Source organism: Schistocerca piceifrons, chromosome 3 (genome assembly GCF_021461385.2).
Source record: "Schistocerca piceifrons isolate TAMUIC-IGC-003096 chromosome 3, iqSchPice1.1, whole genome shotgun sequence".
Lineage (NCBI taxonomy): Eukaryota > Metazoa > Arthropoda > Insecta > Orthoptera > Acrididae > Schistocerca > Schistocerca piceifrons.
Genome location: NC_060140.1, coordinates 518,162,665 through 518,190,499, shown reverse-complemented (window position 1 = coordinate 518,190,499; position 27,835 = coordinate 518,162,665). Strand labels below are relative to the sequence as shown.

Genomic DNA, 27,835 nt, shown 5'->3' with positions numbered 1-27,835 from the left:
ACCTGTTATCATTGGGGACACTTCCGTCTGTACGGGAAGCCTCTTCCTCGAGACTTTACGGCGAGTCAGACAACGCCTATGGACGTTAGCCGTCTCCAGGACACCTCCATCAAGACCAGTGCAACAATTTCAAAGGGGGGAAAAGTGTTGTGACTCGCCGATCATTCAAAGCACCGCCGCACAATTACGTGCGTCCTCTACGTGCGGCGCTGTCTGCCAGCCATGCAGCAGCTGCGCCACCTAAGCGGCCAGCCGAGCAGCGGCCGCTAGACTGGGACGCAGTGATCATTCGAATGCTAACGTGTACACATGTCTTGCTTGTCAACTTACTCTGTGACTTATATGTGTTGTGTCGTTCTGAAATATATGTGTTAAACTTGACGTTGTAACAAGCACCAAATAAGTTCAAATTGTTATCTAGGATTTGTTCTCACCACTATGACTTTGTGGATGATTAATTACTATTGTACTTTTCACTGACAAGCAACTTAAAGCTTCCTTCTTTCAGAAAATATAAAATAATCTGTCAAAAATTCACATCATCATAATATTTAACTCTACATCTGACGTTACTATTTTCCACTGGGGCTTCATTGGCAGACTATGTCCAACACATTTTCATTGGTGTGAAATAAATAAGGGTTGGGAAGAATGCAGTGAGTAGAAAAATTGGATTGGAAAGGAATAATGACCAGAGATAAAATGTATTATTTCAGTTGTGTCCTACTTTCTTTTTAGTTGTAATCAGTATAGCAATTGTTTGAAGTATCCTTCTAGTAGACAATTTTTAAAATAACTTTTTTCAGGTACTTACATAATAAATTATGCCCACCCCCTCTCTAATTCATTAACATGCGTAAAAGTAGATCATGTGATGTACTTCACGATGTATCATGGAGGTGGCAGAACTACGTAGACGTACAGAGTCAGACGATACAGCACGATGGAAGTATTTGGATTGTATTGATTATCTCATATTTAGTTAAAAATGAATAGAAATAATTTATAATATGTATTAAAAGTAGTGCACACACACACACACACACAGTAATAAAACTTTACACTAATCAGCATATGTGTGATAGCGATCATGACTAAATCAAAACTGGTTTAAAGATAACATGAATGTTAACAATGGACACTGGATTTCTTGAAAAAGCTGCAAGATGTTTTCCTGGCGAACAGCTGTTTGTGTACACACAATGCGGTCCAGCGATCCAAAAAAGTTCATACAGAAAATCCACCTGCTTACACCAGGCCTCCACATTGAGCATGCACAAATACAAACACCAACAAATATTTTGTATTTTCTTCTAAATAATAGTGAACAATACAAAATTCATTAATATGCATAAAAATATATTATATAACATATTTCAGTCTGCGTCGTGGAGGTGGCCGTACTACATAGTGGTTCAGTGCCTGACTAAGTACCCCCTCTGTAGCCTCATGATATATGGTTTTAAAAATTTCATTGAGGCTATGAACATCTAACATTAATTGAATTTGGTTTTCATAAATCATAAACATGTATTATTTTTCTATATTTCTTTGTATTAAGAACTACTCTTTTGTTGTAACTTCAGTGATTCTTAATACAATCCCATAGTCTTTCTCTTCTTCACAGTAAATAAACTAATGGCTAATAGGTGGTGCATTATGAACTGTTTCATAGCTTAAATACTGTTGGCAAATTAATGATTTGCAATTAATTTCTCAAATGTAATGACTATACTGTTAACTTAGACTGACACATGTGGATAAACTAACTCAGCTGCTCTTGCAACATGAAAAGAAATTGACTTACATTAACAGATTTTGTGGATAAAATGAAATACATGGTGAGATGAAAAATTTTGCTCTTGTAACAGTGAAAAGAAAGCTAATAACTAACATTTTATAATTCAGCCTTTTTGATATTGGTTCAGTGTATTCTTGCGTATACAACATTTTTTATGTGTGTAAATATATATAGTCCTTCTACAGGGAAAGACTTTTAACATTAGTTCATTTACAAGTCATCATTAATTGTATATCTATTTTACGCTCCATATAAACAAGCTTCTTATCCCTTAAAGGTGAATTACTAAGCTTAATTATATTTGAGCTAAGCCACAAAAAATGAAAAAATTGGCTTTGACAATGGCATGCAGTATCAACTCATATCATGACACTGGCAAAAATATATGTGCTTTACTTCCCCCTCCCTCCCCTCCCATTAATTAATGATGCATTCTCTGACTTGGATAATCGCAATTAACTAGTTATGCATGGCTAATGATTAGTGAGTGAGTGTAAGCTCTAAGATGTAGTTCACATGAGCGCAATACTGTTGTGTAACAATTGTAAGCTATGTGAACATTGTTATTAATCTGACAAACTGATGAAAATAGGTTCTGGAATGCCTATGACCAGTGAGACAGTGCTCTTAATAGCTTTAATTCGACTCTAAATTTATAATCGCTGGATTTACTGGTTAACCACACACGTAATCCAGTTCTTTTAGATTCCTCAAACATGACAAAACAAACTTCAGTGTAGTTAATAATGCTACAGTTAAGCAAATCACCCGAAAATTTATATGAACCTGATCATAATAACATTCAGACCTTCCAAAGAGTGCAAAATCCCTTCTTGGGTAGAAGTTTACATTACATTCAGAGAGTGATTACAGAAGCTACACCAAGAACCAGTGTGTTCAAATGTATTGCTGCTGTCATATTCCTGTATTCTTATTAACCTATGCTTTCTCTTATTTTAACTTCCAACAATATTAGGAAGAGGATAGATTGCTGCTCACCCTGAGGATGACATGTTGAGTTGCAGACAGACATAATGAAAAGACTATTACACATTATAGCTTGCCACTACTAGTGTTACATGATATTTGTTCACTTAATGCAGCTGGTTGGGCTAAATAGAAAATCACTGTTTAAAACATGTCACTTTATTCCAGTTAAGTGGTCACATCCACACTCCAGCACTGCCCCAGCGGTAAAGACCTCAAGCCACAATGATTTGTTCTATACTGAAGAGCGAAAGATAATGGTATACCTGCCTAATATCGTGTAGGCTCCCCACGAGCACACAAAAGTGCCACAACACAAAGTGGTATGGCCTCAACTAATGTCTGAAGTAGTGCTGGAGTGAACTGACACCATGCAGGGCTGTCCATAAATCCCGAAGAGTACGAGGTGTTGGTGTCTCTTCTGAACAGCACGTTGCAACGCATCCCAGATATGCTCAGTAATGTTCAAGTCTGGGGAGTTTGGTGGCCATTGGAAGTGTTTAAACTCAGAAGAGTGTTCCTGGAGCCACTCTGAAGCAATTCTGGACGTGTGGGGTGTTGCATTGTCCTGCTGGAATTGCCGAAGTCCATCGGAACGCACAATGGACATGGATGGATGCAGATGATCAGACTGGATGCATATGTATGTGTCACCTGCCAGTCATATATATACATTCAGGGGTCCCATATCACTCCAACTGCACATGCCTCACACCATTACAGAGCCTCCACTATCTTGGAACAGTCCCCTGCTGACATGCAGGGTCCATGGGTTCATGAGGTTGTCTCCATACCTGTACACATCCAGCCACCCAATACAGTTTGAAATGAGATGTGTCTGACCAGGCAATATATGTTTCCAGTCATCAACAGTCCAATGTCATTGCTGATGGGCCCAGGCAACTTGTAGAGTTTTGTGTCGTGCAGTCATCAAGGGTACTTTAGTGGGCCTACGGCTCCGTAAGCCCATATCGATGACGTTTCTTTGAATTGTTTGTGCACTGACACTTGTTGATGGCCCAGCATTGAAATCTGCAGCAATTTGTGGAAGGGTTGCACTTCTGTCACATTGAATGATTCTCTTCAGTCGTCATTGCCCCCGTTCTTGCAGGATCTTTTTCCATCCGCAGTGATGTCAGAGATTTGATGTTTTACCAGATTCCTGATTCTCACGGTACAATTGTGTAAAGATCATACAGGAAAATCACCACTTCATCACTACCTCGGAGATGCAGTGTCTCCTTGCTTGTGTGCCAACTATAATACCATGTTCAAACCCACTTAAATCTTGATAATCTGTCATTGTAGCAGCAGCAACTGATCTAACAACTGTGCCAGACACTTGTCTTATAACACAGCTCCGTATTCTGCTTGTTTACATATCTCTGCATTTGAATATGCATGCATACCAGTTTCTTTTGTGCCTCAGTGTACATCCCCAGTCCCTGAAAGTTAATTTTGTAGATGAAATTTCAAGAACTTGGGTGTAATTTTTCGTAAATAGAAGTAGTTGCCTAACAACTTTGATGGATTGCAGTGAATTTTTTAAGAGTATATTCTCCTTGGTAGTTTGTCAGTGAGTTTCCTTTAGTCTAGATCCAGTTGGTAATTTGTCTAAAAATAACTTCAAAGTTAGGCTTTAGGTCAATTTGTTTTCATGAGGCAATGCCACTTAGACAGGAAAAGTTGTCACTAACTTTGTGTTATAACACACACTAGCTTTAGTTTGTCAATCTACTGATGCTTGCAGTGGACAGTTGGACAATGGCACTGCAAAAATTTCCAAATAAATAGTGTTTCAACAGCTAGATCAATGTCTGTATCAATCACAAGATTGTCAATGCCATGACCATTTCAAAGGTATGTTGAAAAGCAAACACCAAACTGTCCAAGAATGAAGCCGATCATTAACCAAGTTAACAGCCACTGTGATACTGATATAAGTGAGTAGGTATATCCAAATTGTGAACATAAATACATCACTGGAGTCGAGGAGAACTTGGAAAGCCCTTTATCCATAGCTTACTGTCACAAGTGCAGCACTAGCAGTGGTGCTGCTTGGATTTGCATTATTCACACGTGGTGCTCTCCCAACAGTCTTGGATCTTTCCTTGTCTTCGTTCATGTCAGTGTTCAGCAAGGGCACTAAACCCCTCTCTCCTCTTTTAAGAGCCAGGAAGTTTAGTCCTGGACAATTCTAGATAATTGGCAGAGGGAACTGGCTGTCACTTGTAACCCCACAGCCGGAAGCTCATGTGCTGGCTAGTAGCAGCTAACCAATCAGTGCTGAGTAGGATCGTGATGCTGATGATAGTGCAAAGGGCTGATGTTGCAGCTGGTGGCACCTGGGATGATGTGATATGATGGGACATGACGGCATGGCATGGAGGTGTGATGGCAGTGCTTTTACCAAGGACGCGTGTTGATCACAGTGCTGAGTGCTGTGACTATAATGTGAAGAGGTAGATGTTGGTGATGCCTGTGTCAATGGTCTATCAACTGATCTTGGTGTATCCTGTATGTGGCGTGTAGTTGCATACGTAATTTTGCAATTTTTTATTCTCCATTAATAGTTTCTAAGTGTAGGTGAGGTGCTTGCATATTAACTATTGTGGGGGTGGGGGGAGTTAATGAATGTAGTAGAGTTAGGTAGCTTCAGAGTCCAGGCCCTAATCTAAGCATCAGGAATATTGGTGCCTGCACCATGGATAAAAGAATCTGCATACACATGGTTTTAACATTTAAACTTGCAGTGTGAGATAAGTTCCATTGAATCTGCTACCCAAATAGCATAAGACAGTGAGACCACCTTACAACATTGTAGAAGTGTGATCTAAGTGGCCACAACATGCATCTGAGTACAAAAATATTTGAACAACAGCTACAAATTGCTTTTTAGGTTATTCTACTATGATCTATCACAGGACTAAGTTTACCACGCAGCCCATAGCGGTGAATACTGAAGACAGAAAATATTACATTATAAATCAAAAACAGTTATTTTTTAAGTGCCCTGTTGTCATAGCCTCTTGAAATGGTGAAGACCGTGACATTTTTGTGGTTTGATGAGTTGTGAGCAATTATTGCTATTTCTGCTCCAGTAACTGTATTGTACCTGCAGGAATTATCGGTGGTTCAGGCATTCTGTATTTTATATACACCAAAATGCCTTGCTTGGTTCACTTAAATTATGTCCAGCATGCCCAGTCTGTTTATTTGATATTTGCTTGAAAAGGTGGAAATAATGACAGTGAGCCAAGTATAGCACTCTCATGCAGATGTAGTTGCAGCCAAAGTATGGAATGACTGAGCCATGACAATGTCTGCAGGTATAAGTAGAAGGCACTGCAGCTTCCTGGCATCAGTTCCTAAGTGTGCCTGATGATGAAAATTCATTCTGTATTTGAAATTATTTTTATACCTGACATGACTATGCGGCCATTCACCCGAGAACTTTTCCTTTTGTTACATATTCATTATACCATGGGAAGGTGAAACATGGAGACACTGATTTGCTTAGTACATGATCCTATATCCATTATTATCTCATTCAAGAGTAACTTAACAGTTTAAGACCATATCACTGAAGTGATGATTGTTAGTATAATATTAGTTTATATAATGAAAATCTGGAACACTATAGTCATTACTTCAGTAGAAAATATCCAATATTTTTGTTATAAAAATGAGTACTGCTCTCCTGTGTTTAATACTTTCTGCTGTAAGTTGATGCTGATGTGGGTTTGTAATAAAAAAAATAGTGTCACATTCCTTTCATTTAGATGTAAAACTTGCATTACTCTTCGTTCTTTCCTTTGGAATGTTGAGAACCTTTTGAACCCTGGCATAAAAAATGACTTCATAGAAAGTGTCTGCAAGATATTGTTTTGCACCAATTTACATCTGCCTAATTAACAGGAAACTGAGATTATAGTTTATGTACTGAGTGGATAAGATATTTTGGTTCAAAGTATTTTGCAGATCTGTTTGATAAGCAGTCTTGTGCATTTACATAAATCTATAATTTTTTGTTTTCATTCTGTTGCATTGTTAGATGATTTTGTTTCTTGAAAATATTTGGTGACTGAATTAAATATTGTTTTGATATTAATAGAGTCTCTAAATAAAATTAACGTAAATGAACAATTGAAATAAAAAAAAACTGCTATCTTTATCATATACTTCAAAATGTTTTAGGTTTGAACCCTCAAGTTTATAAATATCTGGAAGAGCACTTACTTAAATCAATTACACCACGTTCAACACTTCTAAGCCGTACACCCACAAAAAAGGGCCGCAATTACAGAAGACGCATGTCAGTGAAAGGAGCTATCAAGAAAACAAGGTCAATAGCAGTTGAACGTAAGTTTTTATTACAACATATATTTACAAAATACATTTTAATGGACCCTATAGTTATTGCTAGTAACATCTTAAAGGTGTTACAGGTATTCCAATGATTTAGTGAACAATTTGATAATTGCTTTGCAGCTGAATCTCTTAGCCTGCAGCCAGATGAGAGACGACAGTCTGTTATGCACATACCACAAGCAGACTTGGAAATAATAAAGAAAGAAGCTCGTTCACCTTCACCAGAAGAGCCTTTATGGAAACAACAGACCACTTCATTCCACAGGCATAGGTTAGTATCTGTACTTTTATTCGTTCATTGATATTTGTTTTCACTATTAATGGATCATATGTTTTGTTCTGTATCAACCAAACCACTGTAAATCCAAGAAGTTTCAGTTGTGAACAAATTAATTCTGCTGTGAGTGTAAGTGGATATTAGCAGTGAATTTCTAATTTTCGTAGAGACTTTTCATATTATGTATTTTGGATTTACACAGCTTTACAAAATATCCATGTCATTATTTTCTGAGATAAATGACAAACAGCAGCCCCATAGAAGAAAGCTATGAATAAGAGTACATCAAATATATCATGCTGAAGCACGTTCTGTTGACAGGTACCAAAACATAACAAAAGAGGGATAAAAATATCTGGACAGGCTTAAGGGAGTAATACATGCTTTTCAGAACAAGTTTTAAGAGACCATTACTCAGAAAGGCATAACTAAAAGTCACTGTCTTTGTCTTCTTAACTACTTCTCTGGTCTATCTGCTTCAGCTGTTAACAATTCCCTGTAATAATTTGTTTCCATTTTTTTCTGCAGTAATAAGTGAAAAAGGAACCTTAGGTATCCTACAGCCCGAGATTCAATAATACATAAATTACAACTCTTTCTGTGCCAATGCAAGTAGGCAATGGCTAGTAAATATTTATAGCAATATAGAAAAATCTACTCACTGATCAGCAAAAGCAGCAATAGTTGGAAAAATGGAGGAAGATTTAAAAATGCCAGCTTTGGGGCTGCTCCTCCTCGCAGAAAAAAGGAATGCACTGGAAGAAAAAAGACTGACAAGACTTAAGGATATGGGAAAAAATCCCACTCATGAGCCTTTATTAAGGGACAGAGAAAACAAAAATTCCTTACATTTATAAAACTTTCCACCCTTTTAACTTGAAATGTTAGAGGCCAGAATGGAGAATGTAATATATGTTTGGATAAATACAAGAAAAGAATGTTTTTCCAAAACTGGAACAACTACATTTGCACTCAGAGCAATGTAGAATAGATACAGGTAATGAATATCAATTTTATAAATGTGTGTATTCCTTCAGTGGCAGCCGATAACATAATGGGTGTGAGTAAAAACAGTGGAAAAAAATGAAGAGTGAGTAGGAAGTCACAACTTGCACATTAAAAACTGTTGTTGTTGTTGCTGCTGCTGTTGTGGTCTTCAGTCCTGAGACTGGTTTGATGCAGCTCTCCGTGCTACCCTATCCTGTGCAAGTTTCTTCATCTCCCAGTACGTACTGCAACCTACATCCTTCTGAATCTGCTTAGTGTATTCATCTCTTGGCCTCCCTCTACTATTTTTACCCTCCATGCTGCCCTCCAATGCTAACTTTGTGATCCCTTGGTGCCTCAGAACAAGTCCTAGCAACCGGTCCCTTCTTCTTGTCAAGTTGTGCCACAAGCTCCTCTTCTCCCCAGTTCTATTCAGTATCTCCTCATTAGTTATGTGATCTACCCATCTAATCTTCAGAATTCTTAAAAACTAGAGGAGTTTATTTTAACTTTGATATTTCCTGTGCACAGTCAATTTAAAGAAATATCCCTATGCAAATTTTTGAGTTCCACTTACAACACATTGCACGTGTCAGCTGAACTGGAAAGGATGTAATCTTAATACAAAACTCTGCTACCACACTAATATTGGCTTCACAGTTACTAAGGAAAAACTAAAGTGATCTTAGAGCTAGTTAATATTTATTTTTGCTTTGTAGTTTTATTGCTATTCTTTGTGGTTAATGTAGTATAAATTAATTGCAAACTGGATATTAACTGCTCAAGTGCTGTGAGAATATTGAACTGAGTGGCAACAGTATTACTAACCGCTACTCCTTTTCTTCAGAAGTTAAACCAGCGATCATGCCCTTCACTTTCCGTGTCACATAAAATTATTTATGTAATTCCCTAGAGCCTGGAAATAATGCATGTGACTATATAAAGAACAATAAAACTGTAATATTTTGCTGTTAGAATTCTTTAATTGAGGTGATTTCTCAACTAGTAATTGGTCTCATTGCAATCTTTTTCAAAATTGTCTTAATTCATATTACCAACTTGATATTCATTTGTTATACTGTAATGGATATTCAGGCTGCTACTCTCTTGTTTTTTCCTTCTGAACTATTTGTGGCAGACATTAAATTACACTTTCTTCACTGAAATTTTTGCCTAAAACATGCTCCACAGCTCTAATATATTTAAAGAAACTCATGATATTACCATCAGCTGCTATTAGTGAATTATGTGTTACTGACAACTGGTTTCAATAGGAAGTGGTATTCTCAAGTCAGTGTAGAACTACATTGTAATAAAAACCTCTAGGTATGCTTAGGTTAACACGTAGAATGATGTGTCCAGCTTAACAGCTTGATTTGTTCAAGGAAATTTACATTAAAATGTGAAAGTAAGCACTGCTCGGAGGTAGAGGTGTGTATGCACTGTACCAAAATGTATAGAAACTGCCCATCTCCAATGTTAATCAGTTTCAACATTGAGCTAGCACTAAATGAAATGAAAGACAAATTTAGAAACGAATTTAAAGTTCAGTGAGAATAAATGAAAACATTAAGGTTTGCCAATGACATTGTAATTTGATCAGAGATGAGGAAAGACTTAGTCGTGCAGTTTCTTGAAAAGAGAATATAAGTTAAACATCAACCAAAGTAATAAAATGGCAGTACAGTATAGTTAGATTACACCAGGTGACTCAGATGGAATTGGTTTAGGAAATGAGACACTGAAAGTAGTAGATTAGTTTTGCTATTTGGGGAGAAAAATGAATGAGAATGGCCTAAGTAGAGAGGATATGAACTGCAGGTTGACAGTAGCAAGAAAAACATTTAAAAAAGAGAAAAAAATTTAATATCTAATATAAATTTAAGTGGTAAGAAGTCTTTCTTAAAATATTTGTCTGAAGTGTAGCCTTGTATGGAAATTAAACATGGATGGTGACTAGAAGACAATAGTAGCTCTATAAATGTAAGGCTACAGAAGAATGCTAAAGTTTAGATAGGTGGGTTAGATAACTACTCAAGAACTTCTGAACCGAATTGGGAAGAAGAGACATTTACACCACAAGTTGACTAAAAGAAGGTATCAATTGATAAGACACACCTTAAAGCATCAGAGAATAGTCATTTTGGGAATTGAAGGAAGTGTGGGAGATAAAATTTGTAGAGGGAATGAAGGCTTGATTGCAGTAAAAGTGTCCTATCATGAGACACGGACAAGAAACTGTTTGAATTTCATGACATCACAGTGAGGAATTTCACATTCCATTACATTTCAAAGTGCGAAAAGAAGATTCAGCCAAGTCAGATTTTTGGCTCCTGAAAACAATCATGGCCAATGACATACTGTGTCAGTTTTACGTCACAGATAGAACTTAAAGAGATGCCATATTGGATTGAGTCATGTGGAGTTGAAGTCATTGTTATAGAACTGAACTCCATTTTTGGTTGTTTTTTATTGTAACACATGTGCTATAAAAATAAGCTGTTTCAAAGCAGTAACACATTGAGGATCTCTTGAAAACGCATCAGTTTTGGTGCAATTTGTAACATTTTTGGTGCAATTTGTTATAATAAAATGACAGGGAACTACATATCGGTAATTAAAGCTTCTTGTAGTTGATGCGTTTCATGTTGTATCATCCACATTATGAAAGTGTCCCATTTCAACTCTGTGCTACCTAGATGATTTCTCAGAAGCACATTCCTATGTTACAATTTGTTATGGCTAAATATCAAATTATAACATCTGTGGTTCCAGCCTTGAGACATTTGTAAAAAATTTTGTACCACATAATAAATTGGCTGTTATTATGATGCAACTGTAGCATAATTGATAGTGTCATGAACTATAAAGGACAAAATAGCAGTTTTGCTGGTTCAGTCACAGTTTAAAAGCAATAACAACATTCATAAATACAGTAGTAGAAGGAGAAATGGTGTACGCTATACATCACTCCGCCTTAGAGTGGTACAGAAAGGAGTGAGGTATTCAACTATAAAAAATTTGTGACCTCCTATTGAGTGCCATAAATAATTTAATGGATAATAAAATCGACTTCAAACAGAATGAAGTCACAACTGCTGGCCAACACCTTCCACTCCATAGAAGACTTTCTCAGTGTGTTGTAGTATGATTTGTGTGTGTGTGTGTGTGTGTGTGTGTGTTTGTGTGTGTGTGTGTGTGTGTTTGTCATCGTGTAAATGGTCAGCATGTTGGCGTACACAATGAACTAAACTTGTAAACCAGGCTCACTCCAAATCATAGTTGCAATTATGATCCATGGAACATGCCAGTAACTAACTAACTAATTAAAATTGTGGTTGTCACATTTGATTTTGTGCAGCTATTAATAGCATTATAGTGCGTGCACCTGAATTCAAATTTTCACTGTTATTTGCTAATGAATTGACATTTTGTATCAATGTCATTTGTTTTAAATTTCTATTCCATACTTTCAGAGGTGCATCAGAAACTCAGTATGCAGACACAGAAGTGGAGGAGCTGCTTACAATGCTTAGAGAGACTGAAAACCTTGAGGAGCAAGGTGATATACTGCAGTATTTGGTGGATTCTCAAGGGTTGAATTTCAATACAGGTACGTTACAAAGACGACAGTTTAGAGAAACGGTATGAGAAGACAGAAAATTTGTGTATTATTCTTTACAAGGTGGGCCATTGTGTATTATATACTAGAAGTAGTATCACACATTATTGCTTCTCCATGGCATATACATGCATTGTACTAAGCAGTTCTGGTTTGTAAAAGCCTTGTTCCATTGGTTCCCTGTAGTTTTACCAATGCATTTGCTGCAGATCTAAATGTGGAAGAAACTGGAGTGCCCTTTGGTTAAGCAGTGAAGAGGATAGAGTAATTCCTTATGTTTGTGTATTTCTTGTAATATCATGGATGATCTCCCACATAAATTTTTTTGCTCTGAAGTGAGATTTGGCATGTATTTGTGGTAACTTGTCCATCGATTGCCATAGAAAACTATTTGGTCAATGGGACAGAGCTCCACTATGGCACTATCTTCGACTGGCAGTTTGCTCTTAGAAGCAGCTGAGTGCACATGCTCTCTCATGTGTACCACAGCATCAGCACATAAGGTGTACATTATCTGCAGTTGCTGCACATTCACTCAGAGTATCCCTAACGGGACATTCTCCACATGGGTGAGCCCAACATGACATTGACCCAGACACGATTATCTCACAGTTATCTGATGACAGAAAACTTACTGTCACAGCTGCAAGGAAACAACTTCTGCTTCGTATTGCAATACAACTCCAACTATGATCTCATCACCCTCACAGCCCATCTCCTTGCCTCCCTCACCCCTCTCCAAAGCAGAGCTATCAGACTAATGAATGACCTCCACCATTTCCAGTATCAACTGCATTAATACGACACAGACAGTTATGCCGTGCTTCCTTTGCCACCAGGCCAAGAAATGCTCAAACTGTGTGCTGTTCAAAAAACCTGTCAAACCACAGATGGTCACCCACGCCCGCACGAATATGTCATCTGCAGCCACTTATAGGTACTCCTGTGTCCCCCCCTCCCCCGTGCTCCGCACTCCCACAGGGGACTCCATGGCGATTCAGCCATCATTTGCCTTAGCAAACCCTTTAGTCAGTGGGCCACAGCTCCACATCAACACTATCTTTGGCTCGCAGTTCTAAACAACAGCTGTGTGCGTGCACGCTCTTCTGTGTACCACAGTATTGGCAGATAGAGAGTACATTACCTGCACTTGCTACTTGCATTGTTCACTATAAGTATTGCTACCTGAATCCTCTCCATAAATTTGAAAGCTCTCCTTTGAACCTTTCTTTGAACCTTACTGTCATGCTGTGATGTAAGGGAATGGGAAGCAGTACTGGTGGACAAGTTTCTTGAGAATTTATGAACCAGATTCTTACATGGACAATCTTTTTTCAGAATTCTGTGGGTGAATTGTAATTTGTCATTTACCTGTTTCATTATTTGCTTTCCACGTTCATTCACCATAGACAGATATTTAAAAAAATGTTTCTCAGCTGTTTGGTATATGATAGTGCTTTCCATGGTTTACTATTGTTCTAGTAGTCAAGTAATATAAGGCCTTTCAGTCTGTCTATGAGCATGGCTTATGTTTGCTTCTATCATGACCACTTTTGGATTCATTACACAGTGATCAGTCTGCTTAGGTTCTTCTGAATTTTTAGTACATGTATTTTCTGTACCAACGGCCTTGCCGCAGTGGTAACACTGGTTCCTGTCAGATCAGTGAAGTTAAGCAGTCGGGCTGGGCTGGCACTTGAATGGGTGACCATCTGGTCTGCCAAGCGCTGCTGGCAAGCGGGATGCATTCAGCTCTTGTGAGGCAAACTGAGGAGCTACTTGATTGAGAGGTAGTGGCTCCAGTCTCAGAAACTGACATACGACCTGTAGAGTGGTGTGCTGACCACATGCCCCTCCATATCCGCATACAGTGACGCCTGTGACTGGATAGTGGTAACTTTAGCCAGCTCTCTCATGTCACAATTAAACCCTAGTCTCTTCATGAATATTCTTAAGATTATTGACACTAGATATGTTCTGACTGTTTTTATTCTGCACTCAATAATCAATGTTATGGTACAAAAACTAAAGATCACCACATGAGCCCATTCTTGAATCCAGTGAAATAAAAGAAAATTATATGTATTCATGTTTTTCTGTTGATGTTCTTCCGCATGAAATCCTGTGCTCTTCAGCTCTCTAAGTTTGTTGTAATTATCTTAGGAAAATTGTTATTTATTTATTTATTTAATTTTATGGAGTCTGCCCTTGTATGGTGACCATCTGCCATGCACTGATTAGTAATTGCTACAGGAAACACAGGATGCAGTGGTTAAAAATCATTATTTTTAAGTATTTTTCATGTTTGTTTCCTAGTTTATAAATACGGACTTACTTCAAAGAGCACATACTTTCATAAAAGTAGTATATATGTATGCACGTAGATATGAATATAATAGAGGGAAACATTCCACGTGGGAAAAATATATCTAAAAAGAAAGATGATGAAACTTACCAAACAAAAGCGCTGGCAGGTCGATAGACACACAAGTCTTTCCGCTCCCGGGATTGGAATGACTCCTTACCCTCTCCCTTAAAACCCATATCCTTTTGTCTTTCCTTCTCCTTCCCTCTTTCCTGACGAGGCAACCATTGGTTGCGAAAGCTAGAATTTTGTGTGTATGTTTGTGTTTGTTTGTGTGTCTATCGACCTGCCAGCGCTTTTGTTTGGTAAGTTTCATCATCTTTCTTTTTAGATATATGCACGTAGATATTTAGATACATAGTTGACACACTACATAGTTTATAAGCATGGACACAGATAGAAAGAACTTATACGTAATGTCTTCTACTTGCCTTCCTCATTTATAAAATCATCCACACTGTAGTAGCATTTGCTTTTTAAATATTTTTCACTGTTTGCACCTGTAGGTTCTGGCTTGCAATCCTTCAACTTTGAACACATTTTATTGCTAAGCTTCAAAGCCATGTAATATGGAGTATTTTCAAATAATTAGTCTGTGGCAAGGTAACATGTAATCTTGTTTGTGCCTCATTTCATAAGCATGTTTGAATGAATTTCCTTCAAAAAGATGGGGGGCTTTTTAATTCAAAGAGAAATGTTTCATATACAAACATGGAAGGAATTGTCAGTAAATCAAGGCTTGCAAATAAAGGTTTCCATGATTGTGTATAGTTTGTTCCAGTCATAACTCTGATAATTTTTTTCTGTAGCTTGAACACATTGAGGAGGCTTCCTTTTTCAACTCCCCAAAAAAAATATGCCATGTCTTTGGTCCTGAAGTGGGATTGTATGCCATTTAAGTTGATCTCACCAAGGAGATGATAAACTTTAACATCAGAATGGAATAACAACAGTTGGAACTGACAGATTGCTACTCACCACGTAGAGGAGACATTACATTGCAGGCAGGCACAATGAAAAAGAGTGCTAGATACATCCAGTTATCAGACTGAGTCCTGCATCAGCCCTAGAAAACACACACACATTCACTCAAGCCCAACATACACACTTGGCCCTAAGGTCAGACTGACAACATCCAAGGTAGACAGCTGTCTTTGCTGGGGTGAGTAGTGGGGGTACAGAAGAGGCATGCAGTGGCCAGATGGAGGGATAGCACGGTAGGAGTAGGGGAAGAACAGGATAGGGCTGCTACTGGGGGGGGGGGGGGGGGCGGGGGGTGCTGAGCAGAAAATAGGGAGGGGAAAGGACTATGAATGTGGATTTGGGGGAGGGGAGGGGGGGTAGATGTGTGTAGTACCAGAGTGGGAGCAGGTAAGAGGATAAGCAGGTGGGGAAGACATGGAGGTTATGGAAATGTAGGATATATTGCAGGAAGAGTTCCCACCTTCCAATTCAGAAAACTTATGTGTGATTTGACATTGAGTAGTTGTATGAAATATTTCTGAAGTCCTGGTCCAGCACAAATTTTCTCTGCTTGTAGCACATCTTGACGCACACAGATTAGCACGAATGCAGGAACAACCCCCTTCAGTGCCCAAAGCATGCGAGGAATTTGTTTGGACCAGTATACATTGGTACATGCTGATGGTAGAGTACAAGTGTATTGAAAATAACTCCTAAGCAATGCATTCTGCTTACCAGCAAGACTCTGTTGGGCGGGAGGTGGGAGGTTTTTCCATGTGACGGGTGTTTCCATTGACTGTTTTGGGCCCGAGTTCATCTGCCATTGTCTCTCACCAGCAAATATTCTGGAAACCTGCTATTTGATAATATATGTCTTTTTTTTTCCTTGGTTCCATAGTAACTATGAATTATTGAATGACTCCTTGATGCCAGCAACTATTAGGTGTTATACACTTTCAATCATAAGCCATTTTCAGTTTTTTATCATAAAATATCTTGCCACTTTAGCTGAAGTTGTTGTTACAAAGAAGTTATGCCAGTGATACGCTGTATACGCAGGCAGTTGACTTCTGGTACAATTTCGTTTATGTAAACAACCAAAACAGACAGACACATAAATATTTTGTGGTTTCTTTCTACCCCTTTAAACTTCAAGGAGGGAGATTTTAGTTTAATCATCAGAGCATTATATTCTAAAGTTTTTTTCCTTGATCTCTCAGGAATGGAGGAAGACAAGAAGCCTGTTACCGTGAAGGATTTATTAAAAGTGTTGTATGAAAAGGCTTGCCAGCAAAAGTTATGGGGATTAGTTCGCCATACAGCTGGAATGCTTGGAAAACGGGTTGAAGATCTTGCCAAGGCTGTCACTGATTTGCTGGTTCACCAGAAGCAGGTATGTCAATTGCAGTATTGCTCAATTTCATGTGTATTCAAGCTCAAGTGAAAAAAATTGTAAGAAAATATACTGTGTGCACTTTGAGTGCAGCTCCTGTTGGTTGTGTTGTGAAAACTGGCATATAAATGCCCCTAATCAGTCTCAAATAACCTCAACCTCAAATTTGTCAACATTTTGTATATACATTTACTTAAAGGGCAGCAACAGGTTCAGACATAAAGAAGTATGCAATATAATATAATAAAGTGCAGTATAATATAACATAACATAACATAATATAAACATTTGTCCACTCATCCAAGTTTAATACTTCCCTTACTCACCACTTCTAATAGCAGACACTGCTAATAATCTCATCCAAACCATTTTGTAAATTACCTCTCCCAGTCACATGACCCTTTTTTTCCTTTTATTTCATGTACTGTAGTTCCACTTGTCCTGTTATAAGTTTTACTTTGAATAATTACAAGTGTGTCATTTACCTGTTTGGTCTCACTTCTTTTATCATGCAAGTTGGTAATATTGGACCTCTTAAGGGCAAGATTTTCTTGTTTAGTCACCCCCCTTAGAACATGTCACCAACTTTTCCTGTATTTTGTTCACTCACTTTTCCTCCCAGAACAATTGCTGTAATGTGTCACCTAGTTCAATATTTAATTTGTAACACATTTTATCCAACTTAAATATTTTACATGGCATTTTTACTGAAATAATCCCTCTCATTTCAGTCAAGTGATAACAGATATCATCTTTCGAAACCAACCAAGATACTCTACAGTTATACTATTTTAAAACTTTTGCTCCTACAAAAATTTCTCAGCCACACACATTCATCTTTGCACCTGACAATGCCGTATCAACTGAAAACTGCTTTGTAAAATAATAAATATTGTAGAATATTACACCAGTGTTGTTTGATTTTTCATTTATAATTGCAAAATATTCTTCCAGGATCCAACTGAACAGTCAGTTAATGTAATATTAATTCATTTATTCATTGAAGCACTTACATCCTCCTATGAAAGACAACTCATAGGGTTCAGGGATGAATTAAAATTCGTATTACAGCAGAAATCCTGTTGCAGTAAAACATTTTACTAACAGTTAATTGAAAACGGGCAACTGCACCCCTAAAATCGAAATGTAGGTACAGCTAAATGTCAGTGTGTTGTATCAAACTAACTGTTGATGAGTGGGTTGTCAATTCAGAGAGATGAGTAGTATGGAAGAGAGGGGGTAGTCCAGTAAAAAATTGGGGGGAGGGGGAAGAGTATAGTTGCACAAAGAGTTGGTAGGAAAGTATTTGGGAGACAGAAAGAAAGCATCAATGCTTCTGAACTGCGCATGTGGAAACTTACCGTCCAGTTCCTCTCTGTTCCTGCAATCACCTTTCTCTAAATATCTGCTAGTTTTCAATCTTTATCCTCAAATTCTAATCTCTCATTTGTTTCCACCCCTGTCCGAAAGCCTCTCACACTCTCTGCCCACTCAGTTCGGTTACCACTAATCATCTACCATTTTACTACTACTACCATTATCTTACTCCCTTCTTGTCCTATACATTTCCCCCTACCATCTCCCACACCCCTCCCTACTGCCACCCTCATCATATCATCCTTAGCCCGTCTGCCTCATCCTTATTAACATACATGTTTACTTTCTTCTTCATCCATCCGTGTCAACAACTACCCATTGACTGTTTGTTGCCATGGTAGTGATTACCTTATCTGTTATACACCTGTGTGGCAACAACATATATGAAGGAGAGTTGTTGACTATCTTCATTTTTGTACATTGTTTCTGCCTCGTAACTTTGAATTATTGTAATATAAAGAACGATCTGTCAGTAAAGGTGGGCAGCTTATTTGTCAAGTGTACCTGCTGCACTCCATTACATTGAAAAAAGATTGTGAAATAATCTCTTTCAAATAATGAGAGAAGCCACTGTTTTTTAAAATGCCACTGCTCTTCCAAATGTATAATTAATTTCCTGTTAATCTGTTATGAAAAACATGACAATCATGTGTTACATGAATGTAAGCATACTGGTATGGACAATGTACGTTGTTTCCTACACTGCTTGTGAAAATCTTAAACAGCTACTTCAATTTAAAATAGTTTTTTATGTGTTTGACAACAGTCACATTGTATTGGGAAATCTCTTTCCAGTATTTGGTTCTCAAAGGTCAACAAAATGATAAAGGTAACAAACATAGGCTTCTCTTGCTGTTGTCCATTTCTTGGGTCAATATCACTTTCATGTATTTTCATCATTGTTTTGTATGCTACGTATTTCAGATCATGGTAAATGGTGCTCGACATTAGCTGTAACATGTTTATTTTGATAATGATGACTATTAGATTCCTTATGGAAGAATATTTTTTGCACTTTAGGTCACAGTTGGTATGCCACCAAATAATGAACACACTATAACGGCACCACTTCCTGAGATGGAACTGAGACAAGTTATTCATCAAGCTTATGGTGATGATGAAAGTACAGCAATGCTTACACAGGTAATCATAAGTGTTATATAGGTGACCCCTACATCCTTCTGAATCTGCTTAGTGTGTTCATTTATTGGTCTCCCTCTACGATTTTTACCCTCCACACTCCAGTACTAAATTGGTGATCCCTTGATGCCTCAGAATGTGTCCTACCAACCGATAAAATGTTTATGAATCTTAAAAAAGACTTCAACATATAAGTTTATGTAAACACAGTAAATAATTTAACACAGGAACCAGCGTAATTTTTCAAGGAACTGGTCAACAGAATAGGGGGAGTGACCCATTAGAAAACTCTTCAGTTTAGACTTGAAAGTGCATGGATTACAGCTAATGCAGCAGAATACTGCACACTTTTCTCCACAAGAGTCAAGGACGTGTGATCCAAATGCAGACTGGATTTCTGCCTAATATTAACTGAGTGAAAGCTGCTAATTCTTGGGGATAAGCTGATATTGTCAACAATAAATAACAGTAAAGAATATATGTATTGAGAGGCCAATGTCAGAATATCCAGCCTAATGAACAGGGGTCAACAAGAGGTTTGCAAACTTACACCACTTATTGCCAGAACCCCCCAGTCCTGAGCCAAAAATATGCTTTGAGAATGAGAGGAGTTACCTCAAAATATAATACCATACATCCTAACTGAGTGAAAGTAAGCAAAGTAGACTACTTTTTATATCAAACCATCACTTACTTCAGTTACTGTTTTAATATTAAAAATGGCAGCATTAAGTCTTTGAACAAGATCCTCAATCTACATCTACATATATATACTCCACTAGCCATCAAGCGGTGTGAGGCGGAGGGCACTATTCATGCCAAAGTCATATTTCCCCTCCTCTGTTCCACTCTTGGATTGTGCGAGGGGAAAAAACCGCTGTCTGAATGCCTTGGTATGAGCTCTAATTTCCCTTATCTTTGAATGGTGATCGTTGCACGATTTGAAAATTGGTGGTAATAATATATGCTCTACATCCTCGGCGAAGATCGGATTTTGGAATTTAGTGAGCAGCCCCTTCCATTTAGCACATCGTCTATCTGCAAGTGTGTCCCACTTCAAAAGTTCTATGAGATTTGTAACACTATCGCGATGGCTAAAAGTACCACTCATGAACCTTGCCGCCCTTCTTTGGACCCTCTCAGTCACTTGAATCAGACCCAACTGGTAAGGGTCCCATACAGACGAACAATACTCCAAGACTGGACGAACTAAAGTATTGTAAGAAATTTCCTTTGTTGACGGAATGCATCGCTTCAGGATTCTATCAATAAACCACAATCTAGAGTTTGCCTTACCTGTTACTTGTGTAATCTGGTCATTCCATTTAAGATCATTTGGAATAGTCACACCCAGATACTTGGCGGATGTTACCGCTTCCAAAGACTGGGCATTTATTTTGTACATTAATGGGGATTTTTGCTTTGGTATACACAGTAGGTTACACTTGCTAATATTGGGAGATAACTGCCAGTCATTACACCACACATTTAATTTCTGCAAATCCTCATTGATTTGTTCACAACTTTTGTGTGATACTACTTTCCTGTAGACTACTGCATCATTGGCAAACAGCCTAATGCTGCTGTCAATACTATCAACCAGATCATTTATGTAAATCGTAAAAAGCAGCGGATCTATTACACTGCCCTGGAGCTCACCTGATGTTACACTTGTTTCTGTTGAAGTCACCCCGTTCCGGACGACACACTGCTCACTGTCTATTATAAAACTTTCTATCCAACCACATATGTCATCAGATAGACCATAAGCGCGCACTTTTTGTAGCAAGCGACAGTGTGAAATTGAGTCGAAAACCTTCTGAAAGTCGAAAACCTTCTGAAAGTCGAAAACCTTCTGAAAGTCGAAAACCTTCTGAAAGTCGAGAAATATGGCATCAACCTTGGAGCCAGTATCTAGAGCCTGTTGTAAATTCTGCACAAAGAGGGCCAGCTGTGTCTCGCAAGACCGCTGTTTCCTAAAACCATGCTGGTTTCCGCAGATGAGCTTCTCAGAGTCTAGAAAGGTCATTATGTGTGAGCACAAAATATGTTCCATGATTCTACAACAAATTGATGTCAGTGAAATTGGCCGATAATCAAGTGCATCCGATTTTCTACCCTTTTTATAGATTGCTAAGACCTGGGCCTTCTTCCAGTCCCGTGGAACTTTCTGCTGTTCCAGTGATCTCTGATAGATGATGGATAAGAATGGTGCTATATTTGTAGCGTAGTCAACATAAAATCTTACGGGATACCATCTGGGCCAGGTGCTTTCCTGGCATCTAAGGAACTTAACTGTTTTACAATCCCAGATACACTAAACACCATGTCAGCCAACCTTGCATCGTTTATTCGATAATTGAAAGGGGGAATGGTGCTGCAGTCCTCTACCATAAACGAGGTTTTGAAAGCTAGGTTTAGAATTTCGGGCTTCTGTTTATCATTGTCGTTACATTACCCATACTGTCAGCAAGAGAAGGTATTGAATTATTTGTAGCGTTCATAGATTTTACGTACAACCAAAATTTTTTGGGGCTATTTTTAGTATCTGCAGATAAAATCTTGCTTTCAATTTCATTAAAAGAATCTCTCATTGACCTTTTGACAGCCGCTTTCATTTCGCATAATTTCTGTTCGTCAGCAAGGCAGTGACTACGTTTAAAACGACTGTGCAAAATTCTCTGCTTTCTCAGCAGCTTCCTAATATGTTTGTTGAACCAAAGTGAATCCTATTCCTCCCCTGTCTTTTTGCTAGGCACATATTTCTCTAGCACGTGGTGGACAGTACCTTTAAATTCCAACTAAAGATGCTCAATATCTTTGTGTCCCAGGGTGAATGCGTGGAGTGAAGATATTCATAAATGACATTATGTGCTTTGCCTAACAAGAAAACTCTATGCTGATTTTTTATTTTTATTATTATTACACCCCCCCCCCCCCCCCCCCCACCACACCCCCCCACCAGCTTCCACTGACATATAAGCCACAACAATATTATGGTCGCTAATACCGTCTTCTAGATTAACTTCCTCAAAAAGGTCAGGTCTGTTTGTCACCAAGATATCTAATATGTTCCCATCTTGAGTTGGTTTTCTAACCAGTTGCTGAAGGTTGCTGAATATAACATTTTCAGTTGTTTTAAACCACTTCTGAAACCAAACTGCATTATATAGCATATTATGTGAAATAAAGTGATCAATTATCCTTACATAACCAGCCGTTTCAATAACTTTAGCAAACACTGATGGCATAGAAATAGATCTAAAATTATCTACATTATTCCTTTATCCCCTTTTATAAAGCAGCCTTACTACCAGGTACTTCAATCATTCAGGAAACTGACCATTCCTAAAGGAAAAATTACAAATATGGCTGACTTCAGAGCTAGTATGTGCAACACAGTACTAGCTGTTCTATTTACATACCACATACTCTTGGCCTTCCTAATAACTTTTTAAGCACCTTTACAGAACTGTTTGTAATGGGCTACTGTAGTTTGATTGTGACTACTTCTTACATTTTAATACAATTCCCAATTTGTTCTACCACTAGTCAGCCACCGAGGCTGCCTTTTACTGCTAGTACCCTATTTAGAGCATTCTAATGGAAAGCAACTTTCAAAGAGCATGAGAAATGAATTAAGGAAAGTATTATATTTGTCATCTGTGTTATCGGCACTATAAACATCCAGCCACTTTTGTTCCTTAATCAAGTTTGAGAAACTCTCTATTACCATTGGATTAGCTTTTCTTCATAGCTGGTAATTATGCATTGCATTTGTTTGAGTACAAAATTCTTTTAGTTTTAAAATTCACAAAGGTCTCCTATGGAGCCCTCGTTGAAATAATTATTTAGTATTTTTTGTAAATAGGTTCCATTACAAGATCAGATTAATAAAAAAAAAATAGAGACAATTTAAAGAACTGCGTAACTCTTAAAAAAGGTTCGTTTGGTCAGTGAGATAGTATCACAGAAATGCTCAACAATCTGTAATGGGAGACAGTATGCAGTGCTGCAGTGTACTGCCTACACAAGAGTTTTCATGCACTTTTCGATGAAGTCCTCTTCTGCAGCCATACCTCCCCTGAAGCTACATGCAATGTTTCTTCGCATGGCTTTGCACATGTTGACAGAAAAAATAGTTCAAATTCCAGGTCTTGCTAACTACCAAATGAGTGAAAGAAGTTGAATTAAAAGTCAAATATATTGTCACTTTCTAATACAAACTATGTCACCCAGTCTGTGTTAAATATAATTTGGAAAGCGACTTTCAGTGTACACCACAGTTACCCATAGCAATCAGTTCATGGTTTTTCACCCTGAAATGATACCAAAAATACACATGGATTGTCTGCATATTGAAGTCTCACTCAGTGTTCTTCAGATTTTTGCTTTGAACTCTTGGTTAGAATCAAACAATGGAAAGCCCAGTTTGGAATATCAACAATATTATGAAAAGGATAGATTGCTACTCACCATAAAGATGACATGTTGATTTGCAGAAGACACAATAAAAAGCATGTTACACATTCTTTAGAAAAGAAAACACACACACACACACACACACACACACACACACACACACACACACACACACACAATCATGCTTGTGAAATAACTTTCACACTTCTGAGCAATGCTTTGGACAAAAGCTCAATATGAAACAATCTTTTCATTGTGCCTGTCTGCAACTTGACAGTTCTTGGTTAAAATGGCAAAATTATTCAAATGGAAGTCACAGGTCACACAGAAAATCTGCAGTTTGCACATTCATCATTTATGCTGATTATGTAACACTTTCCATTATGCCACAGTCTTTTAACTCTCAGATTTGTTCATTATTAAAATGTTTTTACATAGCTCAGTCCAGTCACATCTGACTGAGTCCATCAGACTGCCAGTTGCTTTAGTGCTTGCATGAAATTGCTATCTTCTGATTGTGTGCATTCGAATGTAGCCAACCAGGTTTCAGATTTGATCTGTATATCCCATATTTTATATAATCTCATATTTTATGTTCTGAACCAGCCACTTTAGACCAATTTATTAATGTTGAGTTTGAGGTAAACAAAGTCACATTAATGCCCTCTTTACGTGTCTAAATTATTGAAATACAGTTCTTGTTTTACCAACAGCATAAACTGCCAACTTACAATAGACAGATTTCCCCAACATATGTGACGCATTCACACGGTACAAATCCATGTTCCCAAGCTTTTACACACTGTTACTTACAGCTACAAATATTATGTCATACGCTACTTATTCCATAATCTGCAGTTTGCACATTCATCATTTATGCTGGTTATGTAACACTTTCCATTATGCCACAGTCTTTTAACTCTCAGATTTGGGTGAAGGTCACGGTTAAAGCAGGCTCAGACATGGTAATTGCATGTCTCTATAGGCCCCCTGGCTCAGCAGCTATTGTGGCTGAGCACCTGAAGGATAATTTGGAAAATATTTCGAGTAGATTTCCCCACCATGTTATAGTTCTGGGTGGAGATTTTAATTTGCCGGATATAGACTGGGAGACTCAAACGTTCATAACGGGTGGCAGGGACAAAGAATCCAGTGAAATTTTTTTAAGTACTTTATCTGAAAACTACCTTGAGCAGTTAAACAGAGAACCAACTCGTGGCGAAAACATATTAGACCTTCTGGTGACAAACACAGCCGAACTATTTGAAGCAGTTAATGCAGAACAGGGAATCAGCGATCAAGAAGCGGTTACTGCATCGATAATTTCAGCCGTAAATAGAAATATTAAAAAAGGTAGGAAGATTTTTCTGTTTAACAAAAGTGACAAAAAGCAGATTACAGAGTACCTGATGGCTCAACACAAAAGTTTTGTCTCAAGTACAGATAGTGTTGAGGATCAGTGGACAAAGTTCAAAACCATCGTACAATATGCGTTAGATGAGTATGTGCCAAGCAAGATCGTAAGAGATGGAAAAGAGCCACCGTGGTACAACAAACGAGTTAGAAAACTGCTGCGGAAGCAAAGGGAACTTCACAGCAAACATAAACATAGCCAAAGCCTTGCAGACAAACAAAAATTACGGGAAGCGAAATGTAGTGTGAGGAGGGCTATGCGAGAGGCGTTCAATGAATTCAAAAGTAAAGTTCTATGTACTGACTTGGCAGAAAATGCTAAGAAATTTTGGTCTTATTTCAAAGCGGTAGGTGGATCAAAACAAAATGTCCAGACACTCTGTGACCAAAATGGTACTGAAACAGAGGATGACAGACTAAAGGCCGAAATACTAAATGTCTTTTTCCAAAGCTGTTTCACATTGGAAGAGTGCACTGTAGTTCCTTCTCTAGATTGTCGCACAGATGACAAAATGGTAGATATCGAAATAGACGACAGAGGGATAGAGAAACAATTAAAATCGCTCAAAAGAGGAAAGGCCGCTGGACCTGATGGGATACCAGTTCGATTTTACACAGAGTACTCGAAGGAACTTGCCCCCTTCTTGCAGCGGTGTACTGTAGGTCTCTAGAAGAGCATAGCGTTCCAAAGATTGGAAAAGGGCACAGGTCATCCCCGTTTTCAGGAAGGGACGTCGAACAGATGTGCAGAACTATAGACCTATATCTCTAACGTCGATCAGTTGTAGAATTTTGGAACACTTATTATGTTCGAGTATAATGACTTTTCTGGAGACTAGAAATCTACTCTTGTAGACCAAGCGAGGTGGCGCAGTGGTTAGCACACTGGACTCACATTCGGGAGGACGACGGTTCAATCCCGTCTCCAGCCATCCTGATTTAGGTTTTCCGTGATTTCCCTAAATCGTTTCAGGCAAATGCTGGGATGGTTCCTTTGAAAGGGCACGGCCGTTTTCCTTCCCAATCCTTCCCTAACCCGAGCTTGCGCTCCGTCTCTAATGACTTCGTTGTCGACGGGACGTTAAACACTAACCACCACCACCACCACCACCACCACCACCACCACCACTCTTGTAGGAATCAGCATGGGTTTCGAAAAGACGGTCGTGTGAAACCCAGCTCGCGCTATTCATCCACGAGACTTAGAGGGCCATAGATATGGGTTCACAGGTAGATGCCGTGTTTCTTGACTTCCGCAAGGCGTTCGATACAGTTCCCCACAGTCGTTTAATGAACAAAGTAAGGGCATATGGTCTATCAGACCAATTGTGTGATTGGATTGAAGAGTTCCTAGATAACAGAACGCAGCATGTCATTCTCAATGGAGAGAAGTCTTCCGAAGTAAGAGTGATTTCAGGTGTGCCGCAGGGGAGTGTCATAGGACTGTTGTTATTCACAATATACATAAATAACCTTGTGGGTGACATCGGAAGTTCACTGAGGCTTTTTGGAGATGATGCTGTGGTGTATCGAGAGGTTGTAACGATGGAAAATTGTACTGAAATGCGGGAGGATCTGCAGCAAATTGACGCATGGTGCAGGGAATGGCAATTGAATCTCAATGTAGACAAGTGTAATGTGCTGCGAATACATAGAAAGATAGATCCCTTATCATTTAGCTACAAAATAGCTGGTCAGCAACTGGAAGCAGTTAATTCCATAAATTATCTGGGAGTACGCATTAGGAGTGTTTTAAAATGGAATGCTCATATAAAGTTGATCGTCGGTAAAGCAGATGCCAGACTGAGATTCATTGGAAGAATCCTAAGGAAATGCAATCCGAAAACAAAGGAAGTAGGTTACAGTACGCTTGTTTGCCCACTGCTTGAATACTGCTCAGCAGTGAGGGATCTGTACCAGATAGGGTTGATAGAAGAGATAGAGAAGATTCAATGGAGAGCAGCGCGCTTCGTTACAGGATCATTTAGTAATCAGGAAAACGTTACAGAGATGATAGATAAACTCCAGTGGAAGACTCTGCAGGAGAGATGTTCAGTAGCTCGGTACGTGCTTTTGTTAAAGTTTCGAGAACATACCTTCACCAAAGAGTCAAGCAGTATATTGCTCCCTCCTACGTATATCTCGTGAAGAGACCATGAGGAAAAAACCAGAGAGATTAGAGCCGACACAGAAGCATACCGACAATCCTTCTTTCCACGAACAATACGAGTCTGGAATAGAAGGGAGAACCGATAGAGGTACTCAAGGTACCCTCCGCCACCCACCGTCAGGTGGCTTGCGGATTATGGATGTAGATGTAGATTCCTTCATTCCCCCAAGTAAGAAACAAATAAAATTGGTATAATATTACATAAAACATAATGTCAATGAAAATATGAAAAAATGGAGTATTTAAGAGGAAACTGTTTTCCCTTGTTACTGAATAGGAAGTTATTGTGAAATAACCGATTCATGGAACTTCTGTATTGCAGGTTTGTATGATTTTGTGTATCTCTAAAAATTCAATATATACAAAAGCTGAAATTAACACAGTTGCTGGATACATATCAAATTGTTCTACAAAGTTCTGTTCCATTTGTTGTATTGCAGAGGTGGAATTTAAGGTATAATAACGAGTTAATATTTTGTCACTTGTAAGGTGGTGACATTGCTCGGCAAGAGCAGCAGGCAGAAGGCCTCTGTTACATTGAAGCCAT

General features: G+C 38.4%; 1 protein-coding gene across 2 annotated transcripts in view; it reads left to right on the top strand.

Annotated features, from left to right (window-relative positions):
- Window positions 1-27,835, top strand: part of LOC124788353 (probable phosphorylase b kinase regulatory subunit alpha) — a 262,109-nt gene that overhangs the window by 168,234 nt on the left and 66,040 nt on the right. For both annotated transcript variants that reach the window (XM_047255616.1, XM_047255615.1), the window contains exons 14-18: window positions 6,986-7,150; window positions 7,280-7,430; window positions 11,900-12,036; window positions 16,594-16,766; window positions 19,164-19,286. In XM_047255616.1, coding sequence (XP_047111572.1) covers window positions 6,986-7,150; window positions 7,280-7,430; window positions 11,900-12,036; window positions 16,594-16,766; window positions 19,164-19,286 — 749 coding nt within the window. The remainder of the gene's footprint in view (window positions 1-6,985; window positions 7,151-7,279; window positions 7,431-11,899; window positions 12,037-16,593; window positions 16,767-19,163; window positions 19,287-27,835) is intronic.